Source organism: Phocoena sinus, chromosome 14 (assembly GCF_008692025.1).
Source record: "Phocoena sinus isolate mPhoSin1 chromosome 14, mPhoSin1.pri, whole genome shotgun sequence".
NCBI lineage: Eukaryota > Metazoa > Chordata > Mammalia > Artiodactyla > Phocoenidae > Phocoena > Phocoena sinus.
Window position 1 is genome coordinate 38,941,525 of NC_045776.1, and position 12,258 is coordinate 38,953,782.

Consider the following 12,258-nt stretch of genomic DNA (forward strand, 5'->3'; position numbering starts at 1 on the left):
TATGCCGCCTGCACGGGTCACCCGCCAGGCCTTGGCTACACCCACTCTGAACAATCAGAACCAGCATGCCCACTGAGGCACACTTGACCACTGGTCACGGGAACATCACGATCACCCTGCATGACGCTTCACCGTCTCCTTCATTTGTTCTTCAATGGTCTCTCATCAGCTTGTTACACTTGGGGCCAGGAGCATCCCACCCCATTCCTTAAAGGAAGTGATGCAGGCTCTGTTCTGCAGAGCGGTCTTATATCAGGTCGTTAGCCCAAATCACCACCATCTTACCTCCAACCACAGGACCCAGACTTAAAGGTCACAGCTCCACGGGGGGCCCAGACCACCCAGGGTAGAGGGAGCCAGTGGCCCCTCAGGCCCCACTCACGTCACTCTGCCTAGCACCCAGGCCACGAGCAACCACGGACTATGTCTCTCCAGCTTCACACAAGACCTCACAGAACTGAGAGTCCTCCTGGAAACACTCTTTAAATGATATTCTACCCACTTTCACAGCTTTGTTACTTTCTATTTACTTTCACATTCTATTTACTGCCTTTTATTCTTCTTTCTGAGAAAATACCAAAGAAAATTCATTTCTGAAGCAAACGAATTAAACTCAAATACACGTCAGTTCCGCAGTCTTCTCAGTGGCTCTTTTGGGTTCCTGGACCCAATTCCAACGTGTGTGTGTGTGTGTGTGTGTGTGTGTGTGTGTGTGTGTGTGTTCCCCACACCAGCAAGCAATCCTCAGCCCACCAGCTGGGTGTCCTACAATTCACCTCAATGCTGACACTATCTACCTGGGCTCAGGAGCTGTCCTACAAGTGGTCCCACAAGACTGCCCCCACCCCACTTCAGAGGCCAATCCCAGGTCCAGGTCGTCACCCATGCTTCTGATCAACCAGCAATAGATCAGAGGTTCCAATGAACCACTCCTTGGGTTTGATTAATTTGCTAGAGCAGCTCACAGAATTTAGAGAAACATTTTACTCACTAGGTCACCAGTTCATTATAGAAGGATGTAACTCAGGAACAGCCACATGGAAAAGATGCACAGGGCAAAGTAAAGAGAAAGGGCAAGGATCTTCCATGCCCTCTTCTCGCCTGCCACTCTCCCTGAATCTCCATGGGTTCACCAACCCAGAAGTTCTCTGAACCCCATCCTTTTGGGGTTTTTAATGGAGGCTTCATTATACGGTCATGACTGATTAGATCATTGCCCACTGGTGATTCATTCAACCTCTAGCCCCTCTTATCTCCCCAAAGGTCAGGAGGTAAATCGGAAAGTTCCAACCCTCTAATCACATGGTTGGCTCCACTGGCAACCAGCCCCCATCCCTAGATGGGGGTCCAAAAGTCACCTTGTTAATATAACAAAAAACACCTTTGTTGCTCTCATCACTTAGGAAATTCCAAGGGCTTTAGGAGCTCTGTGCCAGAAACAGGATGAAGACCAAATACACATTTCTTAATACAAACCACAATATCACAAGAGGCTTTATTTACTCAACAAATAATTTGAGGTCAGCTTCTGTAGGCTGGACACAAAACAGTCCACCTTCAATACTCAAGAGGTAGCCTCTACCCGACACAGAATCCCTACCTCATAGATCTTCCCAGATAAGAACCAGATCTCCAAACCAGGAACAGGAAGACTCATGGCTTCCAGCCCAGAGCTTTTCTGTTCCTTTTGGGCAGCTCCTAAAGCCAGAGGCAACCATTTCCAGGGACTTCCCAACACGAAGCCCAAAACGAGAGGCCGTGTGTCCACTGGGTCAGGATGTAGCCTGGAAGGGACCCAGAAGCTCCAACTCCATCTCCAGGAGTCGGAAGCCCAGCTCAGAAGAAGGGATTTTAACTGTATTACTAAATGTGGTCAGCTCTTGAAGGGTGAAATCCATTTCTCTTGGCTGTTTGCTTTTCCCTAAGACAATGTGTGAAGCACACAGGAACTCGACTGCAAGACCATCCTTTGAAGCCTGGTGAAACTTCACTTAGGGAAAATGTTACATTAGATGTTTCGGCAGGCTTTCTCAGACTTTTCAAACCAGAAAGTTGCATTGGTATCTGCAATCACATATCTAGAAAAGGGCTAGAGACTATATAAAATGGCCTAAAAAGAGAAGCGGCAGGCCAGGGCAAAGACCACCAGTCAGGGAATCGAGAGCGTCAAGCCTTACTCCCTGCACCTCCCAAGCACGTGGCCTTGAGAAAATGCCCACCTTTCTCAGCCCCTCCTGAGGCTCAGGAGGGGTAGTGAGGGTCCGTGAAACGTGGGTTTCAGGAAAAGGAAAAACTGCAAAGGTGTCATTCAGTGAACATGGTTCACATGACCTTTTTTAAATGGCTGAGATAAACACTCTACAGTTTAGGGTTAGGGTTAGTTCTTCTCAAACTAATCATCTCTGTAGCATTTTACAACTTTTGAAATACTGGTAGCTGCATTATCTAATTTTAAGATTGTTATTAAGTTGACCATTGAATCTAAAGTGGAGGCTTTCTAAAAGACTAGGAAATGACTGAAGTGTTAAATGCACACCTAGCACTATACTTCGTCCCACGAAGATCCCCCTACATCCCTGTAAAGTACACCCCCTTCCTGCCCACACCATCACAGTGCAGTTACTAGGATACAGATAAATCATATCACCTCTGGGTATAACTAACAACAGAATTTGTTCTTTTCAGTGATGCTAACAAGATTTCAGTTATACTAACCTTCATTTTCTCCTTTGCCATTTCGTCACTATTACTCTATTATGTGAACTGGAGACCAACAGCACTTTAACAAATTCTCCAACACCTTTTGTCCTCCTTTGAATTAAATCTTCAACTGGCTGCATGTTTTGCTGAACTACTAATGCTTTCCATGTGTTTTTTTCCAAGTTAAAATACTCCCCATTAGGTATTTCTAACACAACAGAAATTGGTAAAATGCCCAAAGACTCCGCCTCCCCAAAAATCTGTTTTCTCCAAGTCTCTTGGAAAGACCTGAAAAGTACATGATTGTACACCCAATCCCTGGAGAATCTCCATGTAGCAGGACACTTGCAAGCCATCCATCTTACTTTTCAGCTCCCAAGCCCTCTGGATATCAATGTCTCCAGTAATGAGACAAAGCATTTGTTTCCTGACATACACCTTTATTGATCCGTGGTAAGAACGAGGCTGTCTCTTCACAGGGGTCGGCACAAGCGCAGGGAGCCAGGCACAAGAGTTTGCATTACACCCCACATGCGGGGCAGACCTGTGAGTGGAAAGTATTATAGAAAAGACACTCTTTTTTAAAATAATTAATTAATTAATTAATTTTGGGCTATGTTGGGTCTTCGTTGCTGCACGCGGGCTTCCTCTAGTTGCGGCGAGCAGGGGCTATTCTTCCTTGTGGTGCGTGAGCTTCTCAGCGCGGTGGCCTCTCTTGTTGCAGAGCATGGGCTCTAGGCACGTGAGTTTCAGAAGCTATGGCACGTGGGCTCAGTAGTTGTGGCTCGCGGGCTCTAGAGCGCAGGTTCAGTAGTTGCGGCTCACCGGCTTAGTTGCTCCGCGGCATTTGGGAAATTCCCAGACCAGGGATCGAACCGTGTCCCCTGCATTGGTAGGCAGATTCTTAACCACTGTACCACCAGGGAAGTCCCAGGACACTCCTGAAGAAATCGAAAGCACGGTGGTTTCTTTACCAGGGGTTGTTTTCTAGATAGAACTAAGGTTCTGCTGGACAGCAACTTCGGAGTCTAACTGCCAGCACATGGTTTAAACTTGTCTTGTAACATCTGCTACAGGTGTCTCCACCAATACGACTACACTCTCCAGTGTCAATTTTTGTTGTTGGCTAGAATTTCACTAGGACAATGCAAAGCAAAGACAATGATAACGGTTCCAAGGCAACATTCAAATTCTATCATTCAACATCTAGAGATCCTTAGAGAGGAGAGGTAACAAAGTCCTATAGGGGCAATGAATAAATCATTTAAATAAGGTAAAAATCTTGGGTCAGGGGTGGAGAGCACAAACACGAAATAAACCTGCCAAAAGGGACCCTGATACACCTGCTTTTCTTGCCTGTGCAACTCACACTTGCTTGTGTCCATATTCCCTTTCTTGATGCCTCTTAATTTCCATAGCTGACCTGAGTTTCCAGCTGTACCTGGAAGGTTCTCGTGCTCTCTCATACGTTTGTGTCTCCTTTTCTTTATTCACATCCATATTTATGTTTACCTGCATGTCTGCAGATGGTAGAGCAATTCTTTAAATTCATTCTCTAGCTGTTTTTAAATTTTTGGCAACAAATCCTTCCTGATCTATCTATCTACTCTATAGCATTTGTGACAGATATGTTGTTTGACAAGCTAGTGGTATGTTTCACATCCTTCCCATATCCTTTCTTCTGTTTTTGTCGGGGAGGGGGCACATCTGTCAATCACCATTTGACCGTAAGTCACCTTAGAGGAGCCACCCTACACACAGAGTGGGGAGAGGCTGACAAGCCGACCTCCCCCAGCCCAGACCCAACGGCCTTCTAGACACATGGACATCCTGTGGGGTCTGTCATCTGGGAGCTGAGACAGATTAATAGGAAGCAGTTGATAAGAAGTGTTTAATCTGATTAATCCAGAGAGCTTGTTTTTACCTAGAGTGCAGAACTCTGGGCAAAAATGGGTCACAGACTTGCTGGGGTATAAAAGGGAGGAGGTTTTAAAAAAATTACAGGCACCAGTCTCCTTCTGCAAAGGGAGACTCAGGATTTCAAACCCAAGCCCATCTTGTGCCAAGACCACCGCCAGCCACTCAGGGCTCCGCAGAAAGACAGCAGGAATGGGAGTGGGCTCCAGGGTTTATGGAGAATCATTGGATCCCTACAGCAAAGGACAGAAAACAGGAAATGTGACCCACTGCACCTAAACCCACTAGCGAAGAGTTTGGTCAGGACACTGTGAGTTTGGCCACTGTGACATCCACAAACAGGGCAGGAGGGAACCCCACCCCTAACCCAAGGCTGCAGAGGCAGGACAAGAACAGAACCAGCCTCCTGTGGGATGCGGGACAGAGTCGGCAAGAAGCCCAGGTCCAAGACCTACAGTCAGAGGAAGACGGGCAGGGGGCCCAAGAGGTGAAGGAATGACTCTAGAGGTGTCTCCTGCTCAGAGAACAGATTGTTCTACTCTGTTCCTGCAGATACCCAGTGGACAGTGGGGGCCCTGCCACCCCGGGCAACAGGGAGCCAGCAGCACCTGTGCGGGCCTCCACCCCAGCACCCAGACGGGCTGGTCATCCAAGCTAATGCGTGTCACTGCACAGGCCATGGTGCCTCAGCATCCACGGTACCAGGGGCTCCTCTTCTTTATTAGCTAATACAGAAGCACCACCCGGGTGCTACTAGGCCCAAGAGCGTCAAAAAGGCATTCTGATGTTAGCAGAAGGCCTAGTTTTCATGGGAGCCCCAAAGAGTCCAAATCAAGAAGCAGTAAGGACCACATGGGAATCCAGGTGACACTCAGCAACCCGCCTGAGGGGTGAGGGTAACATGGGAAAAGGTAGCTGGAGGGGAGCCTCCTTGCAGGGCCTGGAGGGCCCAGCTCACACTGAGCAGAGAGGGAAAGACAGTCAGTCAGAAAGCTCGGCAAAGTGAAGAGGACGGAGGAGCCCTGCTCGTATTCACAGGCCTAAGAAGAAAGGCAGAACCTGAGGAAGGGATTGGGGAACAAGGTGGGTTGATGGCAGGGCTCAGGAATCACGGCTCCATTCCCCACCCTCTGCACGCAGAAGCCCAGGGCCCTTTACACCATAGCTAGAGGGGGTTCAGACACTGGACAGAATCTGTACCTCACCAGGAGCCCCTGAGCTGCTGTCTGCACCACACACACTCACACACTACCTCCATCACCACCAGTGAAAGCTGGCACTGAGACAGGGTCCTTCCCCATTAGACTCCACATAGCCTCAGGATCCCAGGAAGCCACCTTCTCTACATTGGCTGGCACATGAGCTGAATCCCCACAGTCACTCTTGTACTAGAAGGTTCTTGAAGAAATGCTCCACTGTTTGTCATTCGGTTCTTTGCTGTGACAGAGTAGTGCAAAGCACACAGCTGCATGACTTGCCTCAGAGAGGAAAATGCTTTGCAAATGGTATGCTGATGCCTCGCTCTGTTGATGTTTCTGTTGCTGGAAAATGATGACATTTCTGATCAGTGGATGAAGCAGTCTTCTCCTACGTGGTTTTCTTGCCTTAAAAAATATCTTTATCCCTGTGACTTGACCTTTAACGAGAGATGAGACTCATCTCGTGGAGAGCTTAATGCCTTCAGCCACCTTGCCAGCTTCTGCCGAGCTCACCTCTATCTTACGGTCAGACCTCGTCATCTCAGAGGTTTGGGGGAAATGCCTCTAAAAAGTCTAAAGACCCTTTTCACTGGGCTGTTCTTCCTGACTACAAGCACCAATGACACTTGGGAATCTTCAGCCAATTTTTTATCCTTTTGTTTAACTCAATGCTGGATACTTAAAAGTGCCAGGGCTTCCCTGGTGACACAGTGGTTGGGAGTCCGCCTGCCGATGCAGGGGACGCAGGTTCGTGCCCCAGTCTGGGAAGATCCCACATGCCGCGGAGCAGCTGGGCCCGTGAGCCATGGCCGCTGGGTCTGCGCATCCGGAGCCTGTGCTCCGCAACGGGGGAGGCCACGGCAGTGAGAGGCCGGCGTACTGCAGAAAAATTTTTAAAAAAGGAAAAAAAAAGAAAAGTGCCAGCATTATGAGTCCCAGAGGATCAATCAACAGGGTTCATTTTCTTGATGAGAAGACAGGGTTTGCTTCAGACAACTGAAGCACAGAGGTTTTAAGCCGAACAAAATGCCTTTGAAATCAGCTGGTAGAAAACACTCAGATATTAACTTTAGGATTCTAATGACTTCAAACCTTATTTTTTTTTAAATTCTCAATTCCATTCGTTACTCCACAATTCTTCCACTCCTTTTCTCTTCATTATGAGACTTAGTCATCAGAGCCAGTTGGCCCTCTGAACATTTTTCTGGTGTCTGGCAACAGGATCACTTGCTAGGACCAAAAAATTTATTTTCTCTAGCTAACCTCATTAAATGCAGACTTCACATACCGGTCATAGATTTTTTTGTTTATATCTATTAAGTTCATGCCCACAATATGACCATTGTTTTTTTGAGGGGCTGAAGCTAGATTAAGAAGGCAAGGTATGCATTGTTTGCTACCTTATGTTACATCAAGTGGTCATACTAGAGACTCCCCTGGTGACGCAGTGGTGAAGAATCCGCCTGCCAATGCAGGGGACACGGGTTCAATCCCTGGTCCGGGAAGATTCCACATGCTGCGGAGCAACTAAGCCCATGTGCCACAACTACTGAGCCTGCGCTCTAGAGCCCGTGAACCACAACTACTGAGCCCGTATGCCACAACTACTGAAGCCTGTGCGCCCTAGAGCCCAGGTGCCGCAACCACTGAGCCTGAGTGCTGCAACTACTGAAGTCCGCGTACCTAGAGCCCATGCTCCACAACAAGAGAAGCCACCGCAATGAGAAGCCTGCGCACCGCAACAAAGAGTAGCCCCCACTCGCTGCAACTAGAGAAAGCCCGCGTGCAGCAACAAAGACCCAACAAAGCCAAAAAATTTTTTGAAAAAGAAAAAAAATCAGGTTTAAAAAAAAAAAGTAGTCATACTAAAAACGTGCAAAGTAATACAGTGGAAAGGAGCACAGAGGTACAAAAAGCTCGAGGCCTTTCTTGGTACCAAAATCTCATTCCAGCTTCCTACTATCAGCAAAGACCTGTCTCGGCTGCTTGCTGGGACCATCAAAGCAGTGCCCCGTGGCCTTCATTTCTCATGAGGTTTGCCTGGTTGCTAACGGCTCCACTCCACTCTCATCCCAGTGGGTACAGAGTTCCAAAGGTAACACTGGAGAATTCCAAAGGCATGTCTCCTCCAATTCATCCACACGCTGTCCTGGATTCTAAACATTCTATACTTAATTAAAACAGGGGCAAAGGAGAAGAGAATATAGGGTGAAGAAAACATTATTTTGGAGAAATTTACTTGATAGCATTTTAAGCCCATGAGCCTAAGGTGATCCTGGATCCTTCCGGTCCAATCGTGCAGTGGGAAGGTAGGTCTTTGTGGGAGCTGTGTATAGTGCTAGGCCTAAGCAGTCACTGTCCCATGCCTATAATCACTCAATCATTTCTTAGATGGTGAAGAGGGGAAATATCTTGAAAGGAAACAAGGACCCAACCAACTGATGTGAAAAAGGTTTTCTCCCCCTGTCATGCTTTCCTTTGCCATTTCATCTGAAGATTGTTCCTGGTTTGTTGGTTTTTTTTTTTTTTAATCCCAAAGAAATCTCATCTAATATTGCCATTTGGAAAGGGAAAGAATATGTCACAATGGGGGCTGGTACATCACACTTACGATGCATACATTCCTTTGTCTACACATAAACCAAAGGATACTATTTAATGCTATTATAATAAATCTATTCCAGATCTTGCCAATAACAGGAAGTGGAAGGGGAAAGAGGGTTTTTTAATACAAAGGAAGAACTTTGCCTTCTTGGGCATTGATGTTAATTCACACAGTCAAATCCTCTCATCCAACACACTCAAGCCTGAGGTAATTAATGGTGAAAACTGATTAAAGAAGAAATATTTTAAAAATGACACATACACACCTTAAGACTTTAACTTGCAGCCATGGTGACTGACCGTCCTGTTTCTCTGGGATGAGACACAGTTGGTTGCCAGGCACACAGCACAGGAGATGCACCCTCACATCATTTGGGGCACGACCTTTCTTTGAATAAAGGTCTAATGGGACTCCCCGTGGACGTTCCTTCATGAACCACTCACATAATATAATCTATGATTCCCAATCTCAGTGTCTTAGAACTTACAAAGACTAGAATCCTTCTGGATTTTTACAACATTCCCCCACCTTCTGTAGTTATCATAACACACTCATGTTGACAGAAATGCTTTTGTAGTAACTAATTTTGAATCTTTTCCAATATACTCACAGCGGTGACTTTGTATACCTGTATTTAATCAGTTTATAAAACGTTCACATCCCATTTCATTAAATTACATAATTCCAATAGTGCAACTGGCAGAAGCAGGTTTGAGAACAAACATGCTGATCCCGTCAGCACCCAGTTTAACCCTTCAAATAGGAAGACCTGGGCGTCCTGAGAGACAGTGGGAAGGACTGGCTGCTGGGGCTCAGGTGCCATGGAGATGAGACGTGTGTTTACATGCATGACATGGGACTACAGAACAATATACCAGTTAATGCGGTGAGTCAATAATGTGGAAGCTGGTTAGAAAAACCCTGTACTTCAAACACTTTAAGCGTATACTGCCAAAGAATGAATTTGTTAAAAGGTAGTTAGCTCACTAGGATTTTGATCTAGCCAGTTTGAGTGTAAATCTGCTTTCCACAGCCTTACTGTTCCTGGGAAATACCAATTCATACTCATGTCCCAAATCTCAACTGGTTATCAGCTATATTTCAACCAATATTCAGTACTGGTTGTATTCAGCACATAGTATGTGCCTGGATTCGTCCTAGATCCAGGATGAGGGTCAGAAGGGAATTTATCCAAAGTCATAGGTCACAGGCTTTTTCTTCAGGCAGACATGATTTATACACATAAAATAATTTGAAAAATATAAAGCAAGTAATAAAGAAAGCATATGTTGGTGTATTTGCTACAGGCAGTTGAGGAGCAGGGTCAGTAACGAAGGTCCTACAGATCTCGTTTTGTCTCCAACGAGATCACGAACCCTCCTGACGCCCTGACCCTCCAGCCCCTGAGGTTTACATGTCGGCTACACAATGACTCTCCAACCACAGAGTAAGACAAACACTGTCCCTTGGGACACCTGCAGCCTCACCCACTTCACACCAAATGAAGTAAAATTACACAGCTTCCCCTCCACATCCAGTTGTTCCCTCATCCCATCCCTGGGTCTCCAACAGGAAAGCAGGGAGAAAGAAGAGGAACCAGAAACGATTCCCTCCGCGCCACCCATGCATGCCACACTCCAGGTGTAGACTGGGCCTTGACAGCATGATTGGTGCTCTGCTAATTACAGGCCTGAATTAAGACCAAAACATGTATTAAATAAACACAAAATGACTCAGATATGGAAAACTTCTATGCATAAAATGTAGTTCCTTTCTTTTTCCTTTTTATATTACATACTTGCCTCAACTTGGCCCAATGCCAGGAGGACACCTTTCCATGGAGACTGTCTACTTAGCATAAATTACCGCTTTTGTTGCCATTCAGCCCACGTGTATAATGGGGAAAGCAATGGGTCCCGGAAAATCAATGGCTGCAGGAATGGGCATCAGTGGGGTTTCCCGTGTGACCGCAGGCAAGCCATCTGAACCACAAATACGTCCACCCAACACCATATTGCTCTGCATCCACGTGTGCCCTGTCCTGCACTGACCCGAGGCTTCCCTTCAATCTCCTGAGACCACAGCCTGGAGCTTCAGGCCCCACTTCCCCACAGGGAGCTGCAGACAGCCACCAGAAGGCACGTAAAGGTCCCTTCAGATTGGGATTGACATGTATACACTGATGTGTATAAAATGGGTGACTAATAAGAACCTGCTGTATAAAAAAATAAATTGGAAACAAAAAAGGTCACTTCAACCGGCTGGAGGTTCACACTGGCACAGCCCCAGGAAGAACCCCTCTCTCCCAGCATTGCCAAAAAGAACCTTACCACCAATGTGTCTGTCTTACCTCGAGCTCTGTTCACGAACCAAACAGCAAAGGCAGCCAGAATGAGACAGGGTTTCCAAACCTTGCCAGAAACTGCTTCCCTAAAAGCTCTAACAATATATGACAGGGGCTAACCCCAGCATAGATAGCAAAATAGTGAATATTGCATTTCATTCCCGTAAGTGGCATTAACCATCACGTTTAATCACTGAGGGCAGATGACAAGCATCCCCTTCGGCAGATGTCACTCACCGATGCAGGCGTGGACCCTCACGGACAGCTGTGTCCTTAGGATGATGCTGTGCTTCTTGCCCCGCCTAACGGAGACAGGAGACAAAACATTCATGGGCATCAGAGGAGTCAACAAGGTGACCCTACCTGCTGTCAATCAACTTGACGGTTCGCTTCGGACACCCACACCTGGAAGAGGCTCTCGATAAGCAGGAACCTACACAGAACAACAATGTATCCTGAAACGCTGTGACGTCACAGGGCTTTACGGGAAATAAAATAATGAAGTCTGACTCTGCTGGACTGGCACACACATTTCACTGCCAAACCTGGTCCACTCCACAGAGTTCCGTGTACTCATGCCTGACCATGTTGGGAAATTTTTAAAATCTGTGCCCATGAAGTGAAATCCCTGGAATGTAACAGCACAAATCTGCTTGATCATTCCCATGGCTATTTTTACATGTTTTTGCATATCGGGAAAGGACACACATAGTGGGGTAATCAGAAAGAGCTGTTTTGCTGTGTATCAATTCAAGACATGGCTTTTCCTTGAAGACAGGAGTCCAGCAAAGGGGGCGTGTAGGCTATTTGTCAGCAGAATGTCAAGGTACACCACACCTCGTCTCATCTTTGCTTCCTTTCACTTCATTTCTTATAAAGGAAGGAAAAGGATGGCCCCCTCCCCAGTTCTCCTCCCATGAGGGCTCAGCCCGCTTTTACAGAGAAGGACCGAAGCCCAGAGCAGATGAGAGGAGATAAATGGGGAGAACATGAGTCCTGGCTACCTAGGGTAGCAAAGGCTTTGAGGTTTGGAGAAAGGGGGAAGCCAGTGGACAAAGGTAAAATGGAGCCAGGAACCAGCACAGGAGCAGGTAACCAGCTCAGTGGCTGAGTTCCCTCCCCATCAGGGCTTCATGTATACCAGTCTCGCAGTACTTTCCTGCTTCCTGGTTTTGTGGTTGTGCTGGAGCAGAAGAGGACAGACATCTCACCAGGGCACACTTAATATTGTGATATGAAGTCACAGGAATTATATTATAGTACTGAAACAATCATATTTTTTATTCTTGAGACCAAATAAGAGGGGAACGTATGGTTTAAAAAAAGTTTTTTTGATTCTTTTAAAGGAGAAAAGAAAACCACTTGCATGGTCCTACAAAAACATGCAGCAGCCTCCAACCCGGCAGCTCCACGTGGGCAGAGAATCTGCTTTCACAGTCCCTTCAAATGCAGCCAAGACCCTCCTTTTTAGTTAAACTATGTGCAAGGTACTA

At 46.6% G+C, this 12,258-nt stretch overlaps 1 protein-coding gene across 3 annotated transcripts in view; it reads right to left on the reverse strand.

Moving 5' to 3' along the window:
- Positions 1–12,258, reverse strand: part of FHOD3 (formin homology 2 domain containing 3) — a 497,328-nt gene that overhangs the window by 412,412 nt on the left and 72,658 nt on the right. For all 3 annotated transcript variants that reach the window (XM_032602812.1, XM_032602814.1, XM_032602813.1), the window contains exon 3: positions 11,003–11,067. In XM_032602812.1, the coding sequence (XP_032458703.1) occupies positions 11,003–11,067 (65 nt within the window). The remainder of the gene's footprint in view (positions 1–11,002; positions 11,068–12,258) is intronic.